Raw genomic sequence first — 24,359 nt, forward strand, 5'->3', positions numbered from 1 at the left:
AGTAATCTTGCACGAAGGTCTCTGGATATGACTTGACCATGAGAGGCTGCAGTAGGATGAAAAATGATCCTAGAAGAAACATTGAGGAAACAAGCCAAAGCTTCAAAAGATCATAAGAGCAAGTTTCTCAATGATAAGAACAAGAAGGGAACCAGAGGGCTACACAGCCAGGAAATATTAGGCAGCAATATGCTGTTTCAATGCTAGCTTAAAAGATCTGAAATGGTGTGTTGTGTTGATACCTTCTCTTAAATGCATAAAGGAGAGAAAAGCATGTGTATGCTTTTTATGGATATCAGAAAAGGTTTCTCTTGTGAGATACTCTAACTGTTATACTGACAAATTAAGGTAATTTTCCTTCAGTAAGGTGCCTAAAGTTAAGTGGAATTCCCATTCTGAAAAGGATAGACAGCATCTAGCAGGTAATCAGATCAAACTCAACAATGTTTAGGGACAGAAGTAGCACATCTGTTTCCGAAATTCAGTAATGATTGCAAAATGCTAACTGTAGTCTAAAGGATTTTTAATCTCTTTGTCTGGAAAAACACTGTTTGTTTAACATAGCAATTTGATACCACAAATAGCAGCAATTTAGTGTTTTCCTCCATGCAAGCCAAAAACAATTATACTGAAGGAGATAATAATACCCTTGTACTGATCGTTTCAATTTTTTTCACTTAAACCATTTTTTAACTTAAAGCTGGATAACGGATTTCGTGCATTCAGATAAGATTCAATTAAGTTAGTGAACATTAAGATGCTGTTGCAATATCATAGGTATTTGCCTTATTTTAATTTATTACAGTAACAATAACATCTTAATATTGAATTTCTTTACCCAAGCCCCTGTTGATTATCAATGAAACTTAAGACACTCTTGGAGATAAGGGGTAGGAATACAAAATTTCATGCACATTTTAGTGAAACAATTGCTTTCTCAACTCACTTGGAGTTTCAGTGTTGTGGGAATTCTCACCAGAGAATCACCATTAGGACACATATGGAATTTAATACTGTATTCTTTGCTTTGGATAAATAAAGTTCCTCTTTAACCTCTTTATTCAAATGAACTGTGAGGGAGGATATTTTGAAATTTATTATAAGATGCTATAAAATTTTGCAAAACAAACTTTTTCTGCATGACTCAGTAAGATAGTTTTTTACATTTTTTTTTTCATGTGCTATATCAGAAGTGAATGCAATGATCCAATATAAAACATAAATACTTCTCTGTGAGGAGTTCTCAGTCTGATATGTAAATGACTGGTTTATTGTTCTTTTCTTAACTGTATGCTGATATCTAAAATGAAACGATACCAAAACAAGCGTGGAGCAAACCACAAGTAAAGATCTGTCCTCACAGATTTAAAAAATGTAGTGAAATGATTAAATATTTGTAAGAATGTCAAAATTAATTTAATCTTTTTATATAGTTTCTTAATTCCAAAGAATAGGAAAACATAATTTTGATTCAGTTTTTGGCTTATTTCTTATCACATACAGGACTGCTTTAAATTCTTTCTTTCTCCCCCTGAACAGATTGTTTCTGTGGAATCCACCCCGCAAGAGAGAACACTATGCAGCACAGGAGTTTTAAGAAGCATTTTTCTGTGATTCCACTATTGTCAAACAACACATTGTCAATGCAGGAACTTGAAAATAAGTGTTCCGCATTGAGGAAGTACTTTTGTGGTGTGCAAGGAACTATAATATTTTTTTCCAAATTTGCCAAGAATGGTAAAATAAATTGTGACATACTTTCAGATGTTGGCTTATTGCACTGATGGCTTGCCTCCACATGCTATTTTTCTTTTAGTATTCCACTGTCCAAAAAAGCATATATTTACATACTCCAGAACTATCACATTTTAAAAATACAGAATAGTGCATGTGTACCTTATCCTATGGTTACACAAGTTTGTAATCGGGACGTATAAACAATGAGTCTTCTTCTTTGATAATTAATAAACACAGCTCAGATTTTCTTCTCAAATGCTGGTCCCTTTTCCTGCTCGATATGTCTGAAGATGCCAGAATTTGACAGTAGCTGCCAAAATGAGAATTCTCCCAAGGAAGTCAGAGCAGGAGGAACTCAGATGGTGAAAACTGGTGAAGCCTATATGTCTGCCAACAGCTTCTCTGACATCCCCACAAGCACTGCAACATGTCAAGAAATGAACGGGTCAAATTTATTTTTCCCCAGTGCCTCGTGATCTCTTAGCCAGCTGTTCTTAACTTCAGCAATTGATAGGCTGCTCTAAAATTCTTTGGGCCAAAATAGTTCATCTGGAAATCAGTAAGCCATAAATCTTGGCATCAAGAAAAAGGTCAATTTCTTTGAAAATCTCCATCTTTCTAATTTAACCTCTCACCAAACTTTTCTAGTATGTCAGTAAATGACATTCAATTCCTATATATTCTTTATTTTTTCAGTTTTGTTTTCTTAATAGCAGAAAATATTCCATCTCTACCAGTCAGCTTCAGAAGCAGGACAAACAAATCAGGATTTTTTGGTACTTCTTTGAGATTGTTGATGATGTACTAGGACACCTTTTGAAGAGGACCCAAGGAAATCCTTATTTTTTATAAGAATAACATGAAATTATTCAACAAGTATTTACCATCCATGCCATAAAGACAACCTTAATTTCTGAATGTTATACAAAAAAGCCATAGCTACAATTCACCCTATATTGTTACCAAGAACATAATACTCAACCATAAGAAAGACACTTTTGTTTTATGACAACAGAGTAGAAGACGTGTGCTTAATTTCCACTTTTCTGTCCACCTAGGTTTTAATGATTTTTTTAAATGTTCTGGTCTTCAAGTTGCTGCCTGTAAAACCATTAGCATAATCACCCATTTTATAGATGGGCTTTCTAAATAGATGTTCAAGCTCTACAGTAGTAATAAGAACTAATATAAAAAGAACTGTAATGTTAAAATGAAGAAAAGAAAACAGGCTTCCACAGAATGTATATTCTGGTCTATAGAATACGCTTTAGCATAATTTATATGCTTATACTATAGTTTCACTACATTTTTCTAATTCTGAAATGTTAACCATACATACAGAAGTTCCCTTTTGTTTAATTCATCCAGTGAGGAAAAAAATAAAAAATAAACAAAATTAAAAAAAAAGATCTGTCCTATTAAAATGCTTTCTGCAACAGTGATGCAATCTGATGCTCTTTTTGGTTTTAACTGTTTACTTAAGTGCTCAGTTATGACCCAGAATCAGGGGGGAAACCCAAAATGGAGGAAGCTGTGGAATGCCTTTCAGAGCTCTCAAATATTGGTGAGCAAATCCACTTCATTCCACTAGAAAGGGAAAGACTGTGGTTTTCGTAGTTTGATGATGATCACTCAGTCTTCTCTGACTGCAGTTAGATTATGCTTTCTAGAGGCAGATCCTTACACTTCATGTTTGCACTTCTGAACAAGCAGGAGTTTCGCTTTTGGAATAAATAACCAATTACTGGTACTTTGAAGACGTAACTCAGAGGTAGATAGCTCTTAACTGTCCTCTAACCTCAGCCCTCATTTCAAATTTCATGTTATCACTGTGCAATACTTCCCATAGTCTCAGCGTGATTGTCAGAAATGAGACAGACACTCAGAGAAGGAAGAATAAGAACAAGACTTGTCATATCTGCTTTCATCCTTGGTTCTGGAAAGTTTTTGTGAAATGGAAAGCTAAACCATTACTCCATTACCCTCATTTCTTTATCATTTTGCATGTATTTTTTTTGTTTGGAGAATCCTGTCAGTGTATGCAGGGATTTACATAGGAGTCTTTATTAACACACCGCAGACTTTTACTACCTTACAGTTTAGTATGACATATACTTTTGTAGCACATTTCACGATATAAAATATACTTGAAAGTTTCTAAAGTAGTACCAGATTCTAAAATTTTAGGCATTTTTAGAATTTTAGTAGGAGACTAAAATAAAAAACAAACAAACAAAAAAAAACCCACTATTTTTAGTTATAGACACTACTTCAATTTATATTTTAAATCATTATAAAATAGCAAGAGAAGTTCAGTTTTGAATTAATTTCCTTTTCAGGAAAGCAAGTGCAAATTTATATTTTTGCAATGCACAGTGGCTTTTATTTCTTGATACCTTAGCAAAAACTGCATTTTCAAACCTCCTGATTTAAAATCCTAACTAATCATAACATAGAATTAGTCTATTTATGGCTACAAAAAGCAAGCCTTGTTCTCATTATGCAGTAAGTACTAGCTGTTTGTGGATCTGACACTTTGCTGGACGTGATCCAAACCTATAGTGCTATTATTCCTCAGTAAAATTTAAACAGCTGTAGTCATGTAATTCAAAACCCTGGAAGCCTGCTGCAGTGCTTGTTCTGCTTCAGTATACCATGAATGCAGGATGCAGCCAGTCATATAAAGGATTCTCTTCTTCACAGAATGAAAGAAAGACGTGAAGTACAAACCTGAATGCAATTTCAGGTCCAAACAGATGAGCTTGTGACATCCTGTTCCAGAGCCCAGGTACTGTAAACCTTTGTCTGTGAATTTTCTGCAGGGAGCTAAACTCAGATACTGCAAACTGGGAAAGCTCCTTTTCAAAATTAAAAGAGAGAGAGAGACTGCAAATTATTACAAGAATATGTTACAGACTCAAAAGAACATAAAATACTATAGCTAAAATATTTTGGAAATTACTGGAAGAAGTGATGTTATACATTAAATAGAATTCGCTTCTTGCTGAGGTTTGAAAGTTTCTTTTGTTTTTCTGCTGCACTTTTTCCTCTGCTCCATGAATTGCATATTAGTGGGGAATAGCACTATCATACAGCATATTTCACTGTATCAAAACAATATCATTTTAAAGTTATCTCAACTGCAAAACCATCCCTTTTTAGTTAATTGTGATTTTTGTGTGCATACTTTGAAAATGAATAGACTTCTCAGTGTAAGCTTGGCGGACTGTCTTTGCTATTGATTTTACAAGCAGTGCCTGGTGGAAATGAAAACCAGAGCTCTATCAAAGGACGTTAACAACACAAATGTACAGTTAGAGCTTCTCTGCTCATATAATTATTTAGAAGAGTACTACTAAAAGAATCTGAAAAATGGAAAGAGATACAAAAGTGAATTAAGCGCCTATATCTCGTATTTTTCAATGTTTTCTAAAGTTTTAATCAGTTCTTCTGGAAAATATTTCCTTATACTAAATGTTAGCTAAAAGAAAGCAAACTGTATAAACGGAAAATGTTAATCTACAGCACGCTGTAAAAGCTAAGAATCTATACTCAGAATATATTTAAGTTTCCATCTGCAGACTTGGTTGATAGCATACTGAAAACTATTTATTTTACTGAACTAAATTTCTAACTGGAATAAATAACTATTGCCACAAGCACCACAAATGAAAGCATACAGAAAATCACAGCCTAGAATTAGGACCTACTGCTCTGGTAGACATTTAGTCTGCATTTGCAGTTCTGCAAGTCAGCAAAAGTAGTCATTTTGAAGAAAGACAGGAACACCCACTGAGGAACTGACTTCTTAAGGAGTGGCACAAATTTTCAGAACTGACTTTATACTTTCAATATAGAGTGGGGAAACATGCTGTCTTGAACTGAACGGGGAAAAAGAAAAGAGAGAGAGAGAGAGAGAGAGAGAGAGAGAGAGAGAGAGAGAGGAAGCTGGAAAATAATGATATTTTTTAAAAAGGACGATACAAAAATATTACAAATGAAATGGAATTGAAAACGAAAAAGATTACATTTCATGAAAAAAAAAAGAAAACAAGACAGACAAAAGCAGACATTAGAATATTAGGTCATGCATTTGTGTTTTTTTACTAAATAGAAACATTTTTTTCACATTAAATACAGAAATACAAGTATGCTTCTTGATAGAAGCATAAGTCTGTTTGCATTTTAGTGACATATGCCCCAGAAGCGAGTGGGGAAAATCAAACTCAGAGAGAGTAAACTTCCAAACACAGCTCAGAAAAAAGATAATGAATTAATAGACTTTTATAAACTCCAGCAGTTTTAAATCTTTTTACAGTATATGTTGCTACAAGGTTGCACAACTTAAGATACAGAGAAGCCTTTCTTATTGCATTTTGAAGGCTGTTCAAAACCTACTAGTACTCTTGAAGAGACACTGATTTTCCTTGCAGGTCATATGACCCATTTTTATGACCTGAGAATTTTAATACGACTTCTTCTGCCATTTTTAAAGTGCCAGGTTTCTTAGAACTTAAGCTTGAGCAAGTAAACTTGTTTTAAAATAAATCCTTGTTTTGTGTTACAGCTGAATTCTTCAGGAATTGTGTCATATTGGCTTTTTTGATTAATTTGGCATTAGCAGTCTTGGGACCATTGTTTTAAATGCAATCTGATAAAATCACCTTCTCACACTTATTCCAAATAGACGATATTCATGTCTACCATATACAGAAGAACTTTTCAGAGGGAAACTGTACCTGATGATCCATGTTGTTTAACACAGAGGTTAAAATTTTTGCGTGGAAATGTAGGAGAGAATATGGCATGCTTTCACCACTTTCAGACTACACTTGTTCATTGTTCTAATAATGGACATTTGATATACAATATCAAACTTCATGTACAATACTACAAAATACAATACTGCCACCTTTAAGAACTTTGTACTAGTTACCTTATTAAACAGGACCTGTGGTGAGATACATTTTTTGACATGGCACATGAATTGTTTATGAAGTGTGTCTGCTATGAAAGTCTTCACAGGACAGAGAATTTTTTAACTTCCTTGTAATCTCAGAAACAGTGATCTTTCATTTTTGCCCCAAAATTGTCAATAAAAAGACTGGTATCCTATACTTTTATATCAGGAACATAATGTGTGGTTGGAAAAACTTACTGAGGTACATGTTAATTGCAAAATATATACTGGTATTTTACCAGAGAATACTTTTCCTTTTTATTTCAAATATTTTATCACATTGAAAGCTTCATCTACTCTGGAGAATGCTTCCTTGGTGATATGTGATTTACATATCAGATGAAATACATGGATCTGACTTTTGGTGCTAACAGGATACTTAGGTAACCAGAAGAACGTACGCCAGGATTACTTATAGAACAGCTGTTCCAAACTTCAGTAAAACTATGTGATAATTTAGAAAGACAAAATATTAGGCAACATGGAGAAAACACAGATTATGATGAGCATAAAACTGATGAAGAGGTGACTGGCAGGAGTGGAGACACTAAACGGAAAATTTTTTTGAAGCACATGTTAGTAATCTGAGGATACAGCATTATAGACTGAGAAGAACAAAAATATACTATGCAAATACAAAAGAAAACCAGATTTCTGGACTTTGTGGGGGTTTTCTTGAAAGGAATACATTAGTTTTCCTCATGGGAAAGAGAAAACATCTTCAGCTATCTTCAAACTCTATATACTTCTTTGTGGAGGCCACTATCCTTGGCCAACAAGCTTCTTTTCCTTTATGGCAGCTTTTAATGCAGCAAGCAATCTTTAACCCACCAAGCAATCTTTGAGACTCATAGAGGGATGCATCTGAACAGGAAAGGCAGACCTCTGCAACCAATCATCCAAATAAGATTTTAGAATAACATTTTGTTTTTCTCCCAGCTGGCACACAAGTTCTTGTCTCACACAATAATCCTATCAACAATCCTTTCTAGCAAAAATCCATTTTTATGACCATACCTTCAAGCAAACTTTTTGCATCATCAATAGTAACTGGACATGCCATAGAAATTTTTTGACTAGCATGTTCTCTTTAAAGTTTCTGTAGAATTCTGTGAAATATATACAGTAGGCTAGCATATATTGTTAATAAAACTAGTATTAGAGGACGGGTGTACTAGCATTACATTGTGGTACATGTGGGTCAAGAAAGCAGACGGAACCATCTTTGGACAGCTGGAGGAAGCCTTACTCATGAGAGACTTTAACCCCTCTGAAATCTGCTGGAAGGACAACATGTCTGGTTGCAAACAATCCAAACACTTCTGCAGTGTGTTGAAGACAATTTCTTGATCCAGAAGACTGATGATCAGTCCAGAGATGATGTTCTGCTGCACTGACTTCACAAATTTAAAAAAAAAAAAAAAAAAAAAGTCCAGATGTGAAGAACTGGAGTGGTCTTGGTTACTGCAACCATGAAAAAGAGGAACTTAAAATCCTGAGAGAAGCCAGCAAGACAAATTGTGAGAGAAAGCCTAAGCTTGAGAGCAGATCTTGGCTTTTTCAGTGGTCTACTTGACAGGATCTCATGGTAATTGGATCTCAGTGCCATGGAGGGCAAAAGGAGAGCCCAGGAGAACTTGCTGATTTTTAAGGCCAAGGTACACAATGGCTTTTTTGTCTCAGCTTTAATTCTAAGGCTTGCCTTCAGGCCTACGAGAAGCCTTATAGCAGAGTCAGGGAGTGAAGCAACACCCACACTAGAAGATACTATCAGGGAGCACTTAAGGAAATAAGACCAGGTGGGATGCAGGAGTACTAAGAAAGCTGGCTCCTGTCACTGTGCAATGGTTTCATACCAATGGATAGCTAAACTCCACTACAACCACTGTCTTATTCTCCCCCCTCAAAGGAAGAGGGGAAGAAAATATGATGGAAAAGGAATCAAGGGTTGAGATAAAGACAAGGAGATCATTCGCCAATTACTGTCATGGGAAAAACAGACTCAACGTAAAGAGATTAATATAAATTATTGCTAAACAGCATAGAGCAGTGAGAAACTAAAAGCAAACTAAAAACACCTTCTATGTCTTCCCCCCAATTGGTGCAGGGGAATGGGGAATAGGGGCTGCGGTCAGTCCACAATGCTTCATCATCTGCTGCTCCTTCACGGTCACTCTCTTCCCCTGCTCCAGCATGGGGTCCTTCCCACAAGATGCCGTCCTTCTCAAAGTGATCCTACATGGGCTTCCTACAGACTGCAGCTCTGCAAGAACTGTTTCAATGTGGGTTTGTACCATGGGATCCATCCTTCAAGAGTGGACTGCTCCAACATGGATCCCCCATGGGCAGCAGCTCCTGCCAGACCTCCTGTTCCTGCATGGGCTTGTCTCCATGGGCCACAGCCTCCTCCAGGCCACATCCACCTGCTCTACTGTGGGCTCCTCCATGGGCTGCAATGTGGAGATCTGCTCCATGTGGGACCCATGGGCTGCAGGGGGACAGCCTGCTCCACCAGGGGCCTCTCCACAGTCCACAGGGGAACTTCTGCTGTGTGCCTGGAGCACCTCCTGCCCTCCTTCTGCACTGACCTTGGGGGCTGCAGGGCTCATTCTCTCACATTTTCTCACACCTCTCTCACAGATGCTGTTGCGCAGCAGTTTTATCCCTCTCTTAAATCTGCTCCCACAGAGGCCCAACCAGCATCGCTCCCTGGCTCAGCTGGCAGTGGCTGGTAGCTGGTCCCTTTTGGAGCTGGCTGGAGCTGGCTCTGATCTGACATGGGGCAGCTGCTGGGCTCTACTCACAGAGGACACCCCTGCAGTCCCCCTGCTACCAAAACCTTGCCACATAAACCCAATATAGACTGAGAAGCCACACTCATCATTTTTGAAAGGTCTAGGTAAGCAGAGGAAATTCCAGATGACTGGAAGAAAGAAATGTCACATCCACCATCAGGAAGAGGAAGAAGAAGGATCCAGGAAACTACAGCCAGTCGGTCTCACCTAAGTCCCTAGGAAGGTTATGTAGCAAACGATCCTTGAAGCCATGCCCAAGCAGATGAAGTATAAAAAGGTGATAGGGAACAGCCAGCATGGATTTACCAAGGATACAGCATTATTCACTGAGGTAATAGTTCGCTCTGATGAAATGAACGGATCTTCAGATGAAGGGCGAACTGCAGCTTCTGTGTATCTTGACTACAGCAAGGTCTTCAACGCAGTAAGTATCCTTTATAGCCAAAGGAGTAAAATATAGGCTGGATAAGTGGACTTCAAAGTGAGTGATTTTTTTTCTGGATTACAAAGCCAAAGGATTGTCACCAATGGTAATAAATCCCATTGGTGGCTTGTGACAACTGGCATCCCTCCAGGGTCAATACGTCTTTAGTAATGATCTAGATGACAGAACAGAGTGCATTCTCAGCAAATTCACAAAAGAAACCAAATTGGGGGAGTGTCAATATACTGGAGAGTAGGACCACTATTCAGAGAGATTTAGTCTGGAAAAATAGGTGGACAGAAACCTCATGAAATGCAACAAAGACAAATGAAAAGTCCCACGTCTGGAATGGAATAGCCCTATGAAATAGGCTAGGCACAGACTGGACAGAAAGCAGAACTGGACTATCAAATCCATGCACCTGAGAATCCTGGCCAATAGTAATTTCAACGTAAATCAACAGTGTGCTGTCATGAAAAAGGTGGCCAACTGCATAATATTAGCACATGTATGTGCTAATACCTACGAGGCTGTATTAGCAGGAGTCTAATCAGCAAGTCAAGGGAAGTAATTATTCCCCTCTATTTGACACTTGTGAGAAAGCAACCTTTTGGGGCTCCCCAGTACAAGAAGATATTGACATTCTCTGGCAAGTCCAGTGGAGGGCCTCCAATATTCTTAGAGGTGCATGATGTCCAAGGAGACTCTGAGAAAACTGGGTTTGTTTAGGCTGAAGAAGAGACTGTTAAGGGAGAGATCTTATTGCTCTCTATAACTATCTAATGGGAGTATAGAAAAGACAAAAACAGATTCTTCTTGGAAGTGTTAAAGGACAAGAGACTGAAGACAAGTTGCAACACAGTATATTCCAGTTAGATACAAGGATTTTTTTTTTTAATTTTTATTTTTTCCCACCATGAGGGAGGCCAAAATTGGCGCAATTTGCCCAGAGAGGCTGTGGAATCTCCATCCTCGGAGATACTCAGAACTCAACTAGAAAAGGTGCTGTGACCTAACTTAGTTAGATCTGCTTTGGTTGGGTGCTTGAACTAGATGATTTCCAGGGGTCCCCTTCAACCTAAATGAGTCTATGAATAGTCCAGAATGAAGTTCTCAATATACACCATGTTGCTGCTAATAATCAGAAGGCTAAAAATGTTATCAAATGGTTAATCACTTGAATTTTTCTCCTGAGATATCCACCTGTCCAGTCACAATTGGAGAGGAAAGGACATAGTGCATGCTGTGAAAAAAAATATATACTTTCAGGTAGTCGTATTAGACTGACCACCTGCTCTGTCATGCTCTAATTGTTATCAGTATGTCTCTTGTCTAAAGATAGATGTGGTACATATACATGATCTGCAATATCTCTCTGCCTTGAAAGAGGACACACAACTTTTTTTCCATATCTTTTCCCCTTTTTTCCTCCTCTTTCTTCTTTTATCTTTTTTTTTTTTTTTTTTTTTTTTACCTTAAAATCTGTCATGAAAAACCTGGCAGATCAGTAAGATACTTGTGACAGACTTCATAGTAAAGAAGAAAACTGGATGAAAAGAGAGAATCAGCAGCTCATGAAATTAAGTATTATATTTAATTATGACAATAAAGACCTGAAGCTGCTGCAATAAAAGCTGAAGAGATTTTAATAGGTCATCTTAGTCGAAACCTTCAGCGGAGATAGAAAAATAAGCCTAAGCAACATTTGACAGATGTTTGCCAAGTCTATTCTTGGAAAACCTATGTTTGAGATTCTTTTTATGTTGTATTCTTGTATCTGGTGGATGTTTACACACTGATTATTGTGTTAATGACATCCATCACATAACCAAATATGCAATACTACTATAAGAACCTTCTTTTACATTCAGAAGTCATAACATAACATTATGGAAAAAAATTACACTTAGGAAGTTGAAATTTATCTTTAATTTTCTTTAAAACCTAAATATTTTCATCTTAAATTAAATATTTAATATTTAGTATTTAATTTTTTTATTTAAATTTATCTTCAAAATCTAAAGAAACACATTTCTTTCCTTGCAAGTATTGTTAAGTATTTCTTACCTCACAATTTCATCAGTTCACCATTTTTTCCAGTCCTTTGAGTTTGCCAAAATATGATATTCTGAAGTTTTTTACGGTTATTTCACTATTTTATGCCAATTCCTTCTTTTCATTTTCCTTTTTTTTTTTTTTTCTTTTTTTTTTTTTTTCCTTCCTGGAAGAGTTCTTAGTTTTAATATGATGCATGCCACTTTAAAACTTACTACATAATAGTTGGGTCAGAAGCCACTGCCCTATGAAACATAATTAAAATTCTAATAATATTCTGAAATGTCTTCTATATTCTATAACAAGCTAAACATCTGATGTAATCCAGGCAAGTGAATACATTTAATATCACTGAAAAAGAGAGAAAGAGATTTTTTAAATAAGGTTTGCACTTTTTTTCTGCTCTATGAGGAGACATGCTGAACCGAATTATATCTGGGAGATGCTTAATAGCTATGTTATGTGTATTCAGATGTGAATGGCATATAATCAGCAAGTTGTAAGACCATGCCAAAAGGAGCATTTTGAACATCTCTTCACATGGTTCATGTAATAAAAGCTTTTCCCTCTGGATAGTTGGATAGTCTAAGACAAACAATATAATCCTAAAATATCAACTACTGTCAAATTTTGCTACTTGTTGAAAATTTTCCTCTTTTCATTACTTTGAAAAAATACTTCAGTATTTTTAATCAGTGGAATGCTGATTTGCCAGCTTCATCTACAATAATTAGTAAAATGGGCAAGGAGTGTCACCTGATACAGCAAAACTCACAGCTAAATGTTCTTCCTCCAAATACACAGGGTAAAGTCATTTATAGCTCATACTGAGAACAAATCTTAATCCTTGCTATTCCATGAACTAGGTCCAGGCATCACAGGGGAACATACTTGCTGGTATGTATCAAATACATGTTGGCAAAACAATATAATGCTGAAAGTATTGAAGGAAAAAGAATGGACAAAACATATAATGGTGATTGCACACTTAGACACCTTTCACATAAAGGCTCTCACAAATACCTAGAAATTTAGTGAGACATATTGAGAGCCCGGGGTGTACTAACGAACAAAGGAATAAAGAATTCGGAAATAATGTAGGATTAAAATGTATTGTTGCTGACAACTCTAAACTGAAAACAAGTGACAACCTCCTCAGAGACTGGTGAAATTTTGAAGCCTTTTTATTAAACTTAATTCAGATTGAACATAAGAGTTTCCCCAAGTAATGTATAAAATAAACGAGAATTTATCTGATTACCTCTGAATCCTAAAAAGCTCTGTTTTCAAATAGAAGTAATTAGTTAAAAACATAGAATCATAGAATATCCCGAGTTGAAAGGGATCCATAAGGATCGAGTCCAACTCCTAACACAAGTCTGTACTTTTTATCAGTGAGATTTGTGTACCTAAGTAACTAAAGCACATTAAAAAATCTTCCTTCTCACTATGAAATAGATTTGTAGAGAAAGTTTGTGTTACTTACGTTTAGTCCCTGGCATTCAGAAAGATCTAAGTCCTGCAAATTCTTACATTCACCTAAAAAAAAAAAAAAAATCTTTTGAAAGCTTAAAAGTTCAAAATCTCAGAGTGCCACAGAAACATAAGAATTCTTATCACAAATTCAGTCCATTTAGGCCAATATCCTCCTAGAAGCTATTGCCATATCAGATTACAGAACAGAAAGCACAAAAAATACAAAAGTAGAATACATAGCTGAAGTAAGTTGTCCAGAGGAAACGTCTCTTCTTACACTCTATCAGCTAATTGCTGGCTTAGCTTTCCATCTGTTTTATGTCTTATGTTAATAAAATATGAGAAAGCTACCTAATTAAGCAATTTGGTGTTAGGAAATGACAGAATTAAGTTTTCTACATAAATTATCTGTTCCCTCCCACTGATATGTTGTGATACCATTATTTGATTGTATACGTGAAATATTTTTTTGCTCCAAAAGCAGAGGTGCAGCAACCAGACAAAATGTAGGAAATGACCTGCTTATTATCTGCAGCTATGGAATTTCAGAGAATTTTGCTATTTGTGAAATTCTCTTCTGTGTACATATAATGTGTACATATAATTTATTATTTTTGGAAACTCCAATTTTGCAGAGATTTTTGCAATTATAACACAATAATGAAAAGTAGATGTCTGACACTAGAAACAGCCCTCACGCATCCACTTTTTGCCAAATTTTAAGTCTATTCTCAAAGGTAATGATGCAAAAACTCCTGTTAAATGCTTTTAAACACAAAAATATTTTGCCTTAGTCTTATCTTCAAAAACAACTGATTTGTCTAAACTGAAATGAAAACAAAAAGTAAACCTGATACAGATATCTAATATGGAAAATGTAGTATGAAATGTTTATATAGTTAAAAGAAATGCATAAAAAAACTTTAAAAAAAAAAAATATATATATATATATATATTCACCTGGTAAGCCAAATACATGTTTTCAATTGCAGTCAAGCATTAGTCTGACAGTAGGTCTGTACATTCTTTTCTATTGGAACTATGACTTCATTGGCATCCTGTTACACTGTGTAACTCAATGTGTTTTTGAAGAGTAGGACCTTGATCCCTCAGGATCCCTGAGAGGGATTGCACAACTCAAAAGAATCTAAACATTGAAAATCATCATTAAGGCTGCTAAGCCACAGAAACAACGCACCTCTTATATTATTCTTGCCCTAATAATAAATGAGGCATAGTTATCAACCTGTAAATGCTACTGAAAGGAGTTGCACATTTTGGTATTATAGCTGACTATAATTTAGTTTGCAGGCAGGATGTAAGACTAGTAATAAATGCCAATTAAGACCCAGGAGATGGAAAGGAAGAGGAAAGAATATTTCCATAATTATTTATTACTTTTCCTTCTCCAAGTTGTATTTTTTTCTATTTCCAAGCTCTCCTGATAGAGTGAGATTTCACATTACCAGAACAGAGAACAGTTAAAACAACGCAGAGGATCACAGTTATGACTGAAGTTATTAAAACACATGATCAAATTACACTGAGTAGCACATAACTGCCAAAAAGTAACAAATAAATTTTCATTTTTCATGTAAGGAGTAAAGTCATCAGTGCAATGCACTCTATGAATTAACTGAATATAAATGCAGATAGACAACTGGCAACTACAGGAACAAAATGGAAAAACCAATCAACAGATTTTCAGTTATTAAAAGTTAAGTAAATATTGACAACTGGTGACATGGATTAGAGGGAAGTAGTAACATGCACAGACAGGACTGTTCCATTTGTGTGGTAAGTTAGAACTACACATACACTGGGAATGTCCAGATGTGATTTAAACTGATCTATCAATTTGCTTAAACATTACAGATTGCTTTGCTTTCAGAGGGGTTTTACCTAATATTAGCTGATTTATTATACAACTTTTCCTCCAGATGAAGAGAAGGTTTTTTGAGGCCAGAACAGTTGATTTTCAGAAACAGAATATCTGTCCAATTATCTGCATTCAAGATTGCATTCATTGCCCCTTCTTAAGTGCTAAGGTCAAAAAAAAAAAAAAAAAAAAAAAAAAAAAAAAGCATAAAGCAAAGATGTCCACAGTCATAGAAAAAAAAATGAGTAGTCAAGCCAAAAAATGAAGAATTAAAAAAAAAAAAAAAAAGAAATCAGAAGGAATGATGGTGATCAACAAAAAATAGGAAATTTATGAGATGAAAAGAAGTCAGATAATATAGATGATATAAAAACCTCAGGGGTTAAAATGTTTCTGAGGAAACACAACCATGTGGCCAACCTTTACTGAAAACGACTGGAAAAGGGGCAGTGCATAGGAACACTGCAAGAAATTCAGGATGGAACATAGGCTAGAAATGTACTAACAATACTAAGGCAATTTTGGACATATTTGCATGAAGTAGTCCTTGTCTTCCCCTAAGAATAATCCCTGGTGATTTTGTTTGGCTTGCCTGGAAAGGCAAAAGTTCCTGGCTTACCCCTCTACACTCTGCGTCCTCAGGTGGGCAGACCTGGGAGTGGTTTGAAGCAGGCCACTGACAGGACCTGCATGTTCCCTTTGCACCATCTACCCTCAGATGATGTATAATAACCTCAGTTGCTTTTGAAAAAGACTGTATCTGGGTCCTTCTCAGAGCAGTCTAGCCAACTTTGTCTATCTGACATGGACCATAAGAGACACCCAGTAGTAGCAAAGCTAGTTAGGATGAAATGGGACTCAAGCTCAAAAGCAAAAACTTAAAAACAAATGAACTTTAAAGTCTCAGGTTTGATAGGAACACTGGATGACTTTATCTGGCCTGGCTCTTTATGTGTTCCAGTAGGTCAACACCTGAAAAGATGGAAAAACCTCAGCCTCAAGCTCCTCTGTGAAGCTTATCTTCCAAGATGAACTTAAATACAAAGAAGATTCAGCCTGATGGCATTTTCCTAAACATAGAGATCCTTCTAACAAAAATTAGTTAGAAAATGATCTCCACAGATTACCATGTTTTATCAAAATGAATGACAGTAGACCACAGACAGTAAAACCAACAAAAAATAAGATAGAACATTTTTTCAAAGTATTTGTGAGGCTCCAAGTAGGGTAATGATTGAGTACTTGACTGAACGTTGCACATTATGTACAAGCCACCATGGAAAGGCCTATTTCATCTGTTCTAATATTTTATTTTTCTTCCAACACAGGGATTCCTCACGCCTCAGCTGTGCCTCCTCAAATCTGGACAACACTGTTTGAAACAACCAAAAACTTCAACTGACGTTACAGTTGTCACAAACACTAACTGGTGCTAGCTGAATGTCAGGATGCAAGTAGTTACTATTATAGTACTACTTCTTCTTTGTAAAGCTTCTGACTTTAGGAAGACAAGGAGTAGGAATTTGAGAAACAATGAAAGGGAAAAAATCTCACGGAAAGCATCTGGCACCGTTAAGCGCAATGCCCTAGGCCTACCATGTGATATATACACTTATCTTCATGAGAAATACCTAGACTGTCAGGAAAGAAAACTGATTTTTGTGGCACCTGATTGGCCTGAGGATTTGAAACACATGCTACTAGCAAGAAACAGGATTCGTAAATTGAAGAATAATATGTTTTCTAAGTATAAAGCACTGAAAAGTCTGGATTTACAGCAGAATGATATATCAAAAATTGAAAGCCAGGCTTTCTTTGGTTTGAATAAACTTACAACACTCTTACTCCAGCATAATCAAATCAAGACTTTATCCGAGGAGATTTTTATTTATATGCCCAGTCTAAACTACCTACGTCTTTATGATAATCCCTGGCATTGCAACTGTGAACTAGAAACTCTTGTTACAATGCTACAGGTTCCAACAAACAGGAATTTGGGAAATTATGCCAAGTGTGTGCACCCAATAGAACTGAAAAATCAGAAGCTAAAACAGATAAAAGCTGGACAGCTATGTGGTGAAGAGGACAGGCAGGACCCCCAGAACATAAAACAGGAGAAGCCTGTCAAACCAGAATTTGATTCCTCTTTGTGCCACATATATGTGTTTCCTGTACCAACTCTGAACTGCAAGAGGAAAGGTTTGTATCAGTCTTTATAACTGAATGAATTATTTTCATATTCTAGCTCCCCTGCTACTTTTCATCATATATTATTTACAGCAAACCAATATAGTACCGGTATTATCTTGACTTACTTTAACTAATACTGTTAATTACTTTTCTCTCTTTTTTACTGTAAATATTTTTCTTACAAATATTCTTTAGTGCTCTTTGTACAACAAAAATCAACAGGAATGAAATTAAGCCCCTGCTTAAGTTACTGAAACACCACAACCTCACCTGTCTGATTTTACAACTATAAGCATACTCATCAGTCATATTACAGCTGTCCCAAAATTTTTGTACTGATAAAAAGAAGCACAGAGTGTATTTTCTTCTTTCCCATGTACAAACACAAAGATAGCAAGAAATTTGACAAAAGGGAACTGTGAAGCAGGACTGGAGCAGCCAGCTGTGCTTACAGTCCCCAAAGGAACCTAATTGCAAAGAAGAGCCATTGCAACCTCACATATTCTGTGCAAGATTTCTTCTACTGTGGGAAGAAATTGCATGCTTTTCTTCACAAAGAAATACCTCCACTGTGTTCTTTCTCCCAGTACAAACATTTCAAAGCTGAAGTGCCTTCAAGAAATGTTTTTCAGACACTTGAATCCATTGCATTCCCAAATGCATCTCAGGCTCCATAGTTAAGCCCTAAGGGCAAACCATCTGGGGCATTTATCAACACAAAAAATGCACATTTATTCATGCTTTATATTTCTCATATTTTATGCTACAATGAAACCAAGCAAAGAACAAAACAATTCAGAAGAGAGTTGTTCTTCAACATTATAAAATCTGAAATAAAAGGCATTGCTAGTAGCCCAAACTGGGAGGATTTTCTAACAACTTCTGCAAAGTATATCCTGTAATACTAGACCACTGCAGAATATTTTGCCTACTTTTTATCATCCAACACGTTTTCTACGCTTCTATTTGTCTTTACTCTTGAACTTTAATGCCAGAGAGAAGCTCAGAAGTCAATATAAGGATATGATACTTAAATATAAAGCATTAATCACTTCAATATTTGATTATATGGCTTGTCTGTTATGTATGTCATAAAAAAGTCTTGATGCGTTTATTTTTTCCTCAGTGCTAAATTCCTTTAGCCATGCAGCTACTACGTCTTTTTATTAATGATTTATGCTTTTCTATTGGCTAACATTCATTCCTTAATATTTACCTACCTTTGCTTGTAGATAAGATTTTAATTATTAGATTACAGATTATGATCTTAATTATCCTTCATAGGATCCTAATTACATCATCATTGACTCATGTCTCCAGTAAACAGTGCAACTGAACAGAAAAATGGTGGATAATACAAATGCCGATATAAGACTGTTTCCATCTATTCCCATTTAGTCGTATAGAAGAGATAAGTTGAATACATTAACAATACTCAAAAACTTTTGGCAAGATAAATGTTACTTTTTTTTTTTTCTAAGTTCATAGAAACCTTCAGTGTGGTCTGATCTTCATGGGAGTTTCACAGGAGTTTCACTGTATTTAAAAAGAAAAATGGATTACTGTCTTCTCTAGTAATAATCAAGGAATAGTTACTTCAACAGCCACAGGAGTGTACTAGAGGGTACAGGGACTCCCTTCTTCAGGTCAAGAGCTAACTATATCACTCCTGGACTTCTGGAATGTCTAGCATGCACACACTAAGTAAGTCCAATTGTAGGAAGTATCAGATCTACTGTGCATATGCTTGACAGCTGGATGCACATATCCCATGGATATTTGGGGTTTCTGAACATATGGCAATCTTTGATGAAAGCATTGTACTTATTGTCCCTGCATATGATTAGTGTGCAGCAGATGCACAATTTCATTGGTATTTTCATCAGAAATAGGAGTATAATGCACTCAAAATCCCGAGAAAACATAAAAATTCCTCTAAATCCACATGGACAAGATTTCAGAGTAGAAAGCAAGGTGTAACACCTGCCATATCAGTAACATGAGAGAAAAGATTGTAACCCATTATTCTTCAACAATGATAGGGATGGAGTGACCAGCAGTATAGCAGTACTATGGATCTCTAAGGAGACATGAGAAAGCCTGCTCTTTGTCCCTCGGGATCCCAGTTAATGCCAGAAAGCTCATGGAGCAGACATATGAAAAATAAATATAACTATATGTATGTCCTCCTTTTTAAGAACTTCTTATTCATATCTCATCAGATCAGTGATATGTCAGAACAGTCAGTGCTTCAAAACTAAAGTATCTTATGTCCTTGACCATTAAAAAAAAAAAAAAAAGACACAATAATTGGATGCAAAAGTACTTTCTGCTTGCTTTTCTGCAAAAGAATTGGGATTCACAAGTTGAAAAAAACTGCTTTCCAGTGCAGCCAAACTCTCCAAGTATCTAATTTCAAGCATTATTTGCATTCAATTCATGATAAATAGTCACTGAAACTTTGACATCTGCACAAGCAGGAAACATTCCAAACAAAGCAGACTGGAGTGTTTATAATGTTTACATATTTATAATACATTTATTTATCATACCAATCCTCTACTAAAATTCAAATATAAGGCAAGAAGTCTCTGATGTGTCACTTTAGACTCTATGCTGCCTGGACATATAATAACTATGAGTATAGAAACAAAATACAAAGTATTAAATATTATTTTAAGTACTAAGAAACTATAATTATAGAAGTACAACTACATATATTACTAAATATTGTAATAACTGCCACTTTTATTGCTGATAAAATTTAGAACATTTTGCTTTTTGTCAACAGAAAACAAACGATGTAAGACAGCACACGATAGATTATGGAAGATGTTCACATACCAATGTACCTTTATTTACATAGTTACTGTCTTTTTTCTTTTTTTAATTTAAATGATCAAGCATTTCACACATACTTTTCTTCAGTATAGTATGAATACTGCACTACTTACCCCATTCCTATGCAAATGGATAGTATAGTTCTATTAAAATAAAAATGTAAAACACAGAAAGATGCCTTACTATAAGCTCTAATGAAGACAGCAACTTTTATATAAAGTGTAAAGACGGGAATGAAAAAACAATCAAAGTCAGAAGAAAAAAACAAACATCTTGACACAAGTATTAGGAAAAAAAGTGAAAGCAAGCAAGAAATAATGCTAGACTGACAAAGCTCTGTGTGGAATGCAACTGTGATATCTAAGCAGTAAAAATTATCTAAAGCTAACACAAGTTATGTCTTTTCCTTTTTTTAAGATTTAAAGAAAGTTCCAGGTAACATACCTCCAGATATAGTTAAACTTGATTTGTCCAACAACAAAATTAGACAACTACGATCCAAAGAGTTTGAAGATGTCAGTGAACTGAAGGTATTAAACCTAAACAGTAATGGAATTGCTTACATTGATCCTGGTAAGAATAATTTTAAATATTCTTTAAAAAGTTATTTGTGTTTTATTAATTATAAACTTTGGTAACATCTTTGTCATATACAAACATGGGGAAAAAAGGATTTAAAAATTCAGAAGTTGGTTCAAATTTAATCTTTTGTAGAAAACTCATAAAAGTTTGCACTGAAATGTGTTAATCATGGAAGTCAGTGAAGAGAGACTGATTTCAGATACTATTTCTTAATACTAAGCCAACCAAGTGCAAAAATAGAATTTCACAGACTGAAGACTAATCATTTACCAAAATGCCAAATAGTTGAATGTCTTTAAATATCTATGCCAAATCTAAAAATAAAGTTGTCATACAATGAGGCTGCTTTTAAATAATACTGGATAGAAAATAATAAACTAAAAGAATTTAAACTATTTTGGTTTAAAAATCACTATATATAATTACTCTTAAGTTATGTATTATTAGAACATGTGGCCTTGTTTAGAAATTTTTTTATTGCCTACATGTATTTGATTTTTAATTATGAAAGCAGACACAAAGAAAGAGAGATAGAAAGAATGAAGCAATAAGAGCCTTCTCTAGTAGCATTTTAGAAGTTAAATAGTAGGAGAAAGTGGTAATAACAATAAAATTGTACTTATGAGGTTTAACATTATATATAGTCAACTTATTTAAATTAAGCCTTCTGCTATGCAATTAAACTGAGCATACTTGTAAAAAGTATGAACTGTTTTCTGAAATATGACTCAGAATTGTTATTATGAAGATCCATGTTTATTTTCTTCTGCATCTTAAAATATTCATTTTAAAGGTTCTGTATATACATGCATACATAAATGCATACATACATATAAAAACAACTAGCCCTCCACTTTTTCTAGCATGTAATCAACTATATTTCTACTTCTGTATCAGGGCAATAACAGCAAATTTCTATGAGCAAATCAAGCATTCTTTTACCTCCACTGTCCCTATACTACACACATGTATATTCATACAAGTTTTGTAACTTTATTAGCAGTACAGCTCCCCTAATGTTGGCATATTCAGAACAACATATGTCAATACTCAGGGCACAAGCCATATTCTAAAGTTCAGTGTTTGAAAAGTATTTTTATAGCCTTTAGCAATATATATATATATATATATATAACTATGAAGAAGTTATTTCCTGTTGCAAATAAGCATATTTTCTCTAATTCATCTTAATAAATTATCTTTCTGTTAATTAGCTGCTTTCTCAGGACTCAACAACTTAGAGGAGCTAGACCTATCAAACAACAGCTTGCAGAATTTTGAATATGGAGTACTGGAAGATCTTTACTTTCTGAAAGTACTGTGGCTGAGAGAAAATCCTTGGAGATGTGATTACAACATTCATTATCTTTTCTACTGGTTAAAGCATCACTACAATGTTCACTATAATGGCCTAGAATGCAAAATGCCTGAGGAATACAAAGGATGGTCTGTTGGAAAATATGTTCGAAGTTACTACGAGGAGTGTCCAAAAGACAAGCTGCCCATTTATCCAGAAACTTTTGATTTGGACAAAGATGATGAGGAATGGGAACGACAAAAAGGACAATCAGTTCAAACAGCAAAAAAGCACAGTGTAATTGTCACTGTGATAGGCAAATAAGGGAATCCTTTTTTCTTTTTCTTTTTTTTTTTTAGTACATTCAAATATTTGATACTCTGTCGAAAAAAAAAACCCATGCTGTTTACATTTTTTGTTAATTATACTGATTGTTGTAAGACTATTTTCCTACAAAGATTTCTGTTTAGTGCAGTTAATAAGTACAGAATGGCATTAGTTACACATCATCCTTCAACGGTTAATTGTTTCTGACTATTTGTTCTGCACATTCTTGTGAAATATTTTGTCAAGTATTCAAAACTATGCAGTAGAAATGGATAGACACAAATGTAGATATGTGGTGGGGAGGAGCTGTGAATGAACATTATGCATGAACACAGCTTATGTGCTGACATGGAACTTGCTGCAGGATTGTGACCAAGACACCTCTTTCTTGAATGTATCACCAATTCTTTATATCTATCGGTTTCCTGAAATATTCCCAGAAAACATTTCTAAGATTTTTGTATCAGCTTCCTGTTGTTTTATTGTATATGAAAACTCAAAATTAAGACTAATCTTAAATACAGTTCTAGAAAAACAGGAATGGCAGTTGTTATACCAATCAGGATTCACGCCCCAAAGTTGGGTTCTACTTGCTGATTTGCCAATGTTCCTGTTCTGTCTTAAGTGAATGCTCAGCCTCTGCCTCTTCCATACCTGAGCTGCATGAAAAAAGGAATAGCTGAAACACAGCTGGCTCCCAAGATACAGTTCCAGTTTTACTTGTATTGGCTTTGTTTGCCTTTTGCAATAGGCAGTGCTGAAGTCTTTCCAGGAGGCATTTTAGGTTGTCATGTCAGCTTGACACAGATTACATGACATCACTTCTAGGTCAAGAGGAACATGTGAAGACTGCTGCAGTCTGCATCCCATATGCTGGTGCCCATCCCAGCTGAAGGTAAGTATGCTTTTGAGTAAAAGTGTTGGATATTCTCAAATTTCACCCTTCCCCTGACTCGTTTGTAAAATGCACATTATAGTATCTCTTTATCACACCGTTGTCTATGTGACTATACATTCATAAAACCCTGTGACTATTCTAATACAGAGCCATATAAATGCCCTAGCTAAATAGCCAGTAGCTCTAAAGATAATTTCTACTGACTAAATGTTCCTTTACAAAAAGGAAAACAAACACAAAAAACTTTTTTCTGAATGACTTTCATTGGCTTTTACATAATACTTGTGATTTTTTAATGTCTGCACCACATAATATTGAACTAGACCTAGTGTCTGTTAAAGACAAATATTATCAACCCTTTTTCGCACATGGAAAGGATAAGTAACTCCCCAAGTTTATATGGCAGATAAATTGGAGACGCTGGATTAAAGCTTCAGTATTCCCAGTTCACACCCTAGGTCAAGCTCTTACTCTTTCATAAATAAGAAATATGTAAGTGCAGGATAGAGATTCAGGGCCAAAATTTTAGATATCTTTTGGCTATCATGGAAGAAGTTCTGGAACATACCAGGGAGAAAACTTGCTTCTTTATAGCTCTGCACACAATTATGGTGTTTGCAGATTCCTCCAGTGCTCCAGCCACAATCCCAAAAGGTCACATATTTTATTTTAAAAGTCTAATACAAAGCACTTAGCACTGTTATGCTAGCATGAAATAAAAGCGCAGCATAAAAGAAAAACTTGGAAAGTATTAAAGGTCGTAGAAATACCAAGGAATTCTTAAGTAAAAACGTATTACATATATTAATATTACAGGAATGGCAGTCGTTACACTGATCAGGATTCAAACCCAAAAGTTGGGTTCTACTTGCTGATTTACCATCGTTCTTGTTCAATC

The 24,359-nt window shown here is 35.3% G+C and overlaps 2 protein-coding genes and 1 long non-coding RNA gene across 3 annotated transcripts in view; 1 reads left to right on the plus strand and 2 right to left on the minus strand.

Annotated features, from left to right (window-relative positions):
- FBXL13 (F-box and leucine rich repeat protein 13) overlaps nucleotides 1-24,359 on the minus strand; it is an 86,060-nt gene that overhangs the window by 40,980 nt on the left and 20,721 nt on the right. The window contains 1 exon segment of the mRNA XM_040540893.1: nucleotides 4,328-4,623. Coding sequence (XP_040396827.1) covers nucleotides 4,328-4,623 — 296 coding nt within the window.
- LRRC17 (leucine rich repeat containing 17) lies at nucleotides 4,390-23,092 on the plus strand. The gene is made up of 4 exons (XM_040544561.1): nucleotides 4,390-4,525; nucleotides 16,655-17,525; nucleotides 20,775-20,930; nucleotides 22,154-23,092. The coding sequence occupies exons 2-4, from the start codon at nucleotides 16,775-16,777 to the stop codon at nucleotides 22,558-22,560; spliced, it is 1,314 nt and encodes a 437-aa protein (XP_040400495.1). The 5' UTR covers nucleotides 4,390-4,525; nucleotides 16,655-16,774; the 3' UTR covers nucleotides 22,561-23,092.
- On the minus strand, nucleotides 4,524-14,626 carry LOC121063760. Its single transcript, XR_005816191.1, has 3 exons — nucleotides 14,408-14,626; nucleotides 13,458-13,510; nucleotides 4,524-4,595 (listed from the first exon to the last, which is right to left on the minus strand). It is a non-coding gene; the product is annotated as an uncharacterized LOC121063760 (long non-coding RNA).

This window comes from Cygnus olor, chromosome 1 (assembly GCF_009769625.2).
Source record: "Cygnus olor isolate bCygOlo1 chromosome 1, bCygOlo1.pri.v2, whole genome shotgun sequence".
Taxonomy (NCBI): Eukaryota; Metazoa; Chordata; class Aves; order Anseriformes; family Anatidae; genus Cygnus; species Cygnus olor.

What these genes read in the sequence shown, in the direction of transcription:
- LRRC17 (XM_040544561.1), top strand. Translation starts at nt 16,775, where the DNA reads ATGCAAGTAGTTACTATTATAGTACTACTTCTTCTTTGTAAAGCTTCT. An exon ending in TCTGAACTGCAAGAGGAAAG is followed by an intron (nt 17,526 to 20,774) that starts GTTTGTATCAGT and finishes CCTTTTTTTAAG; the next exon opens with ATTTAAAGAAAGTTCCAGGT. An exon ending in AATTGCTTACATTGATCCTG is followed by an intron (nt 20,931 to 22,153) that starts GTAAGAATAATT and finishes TCTGTTAATTAG; the next exon opens with CTGCTTTCTCAGGACTCAAC.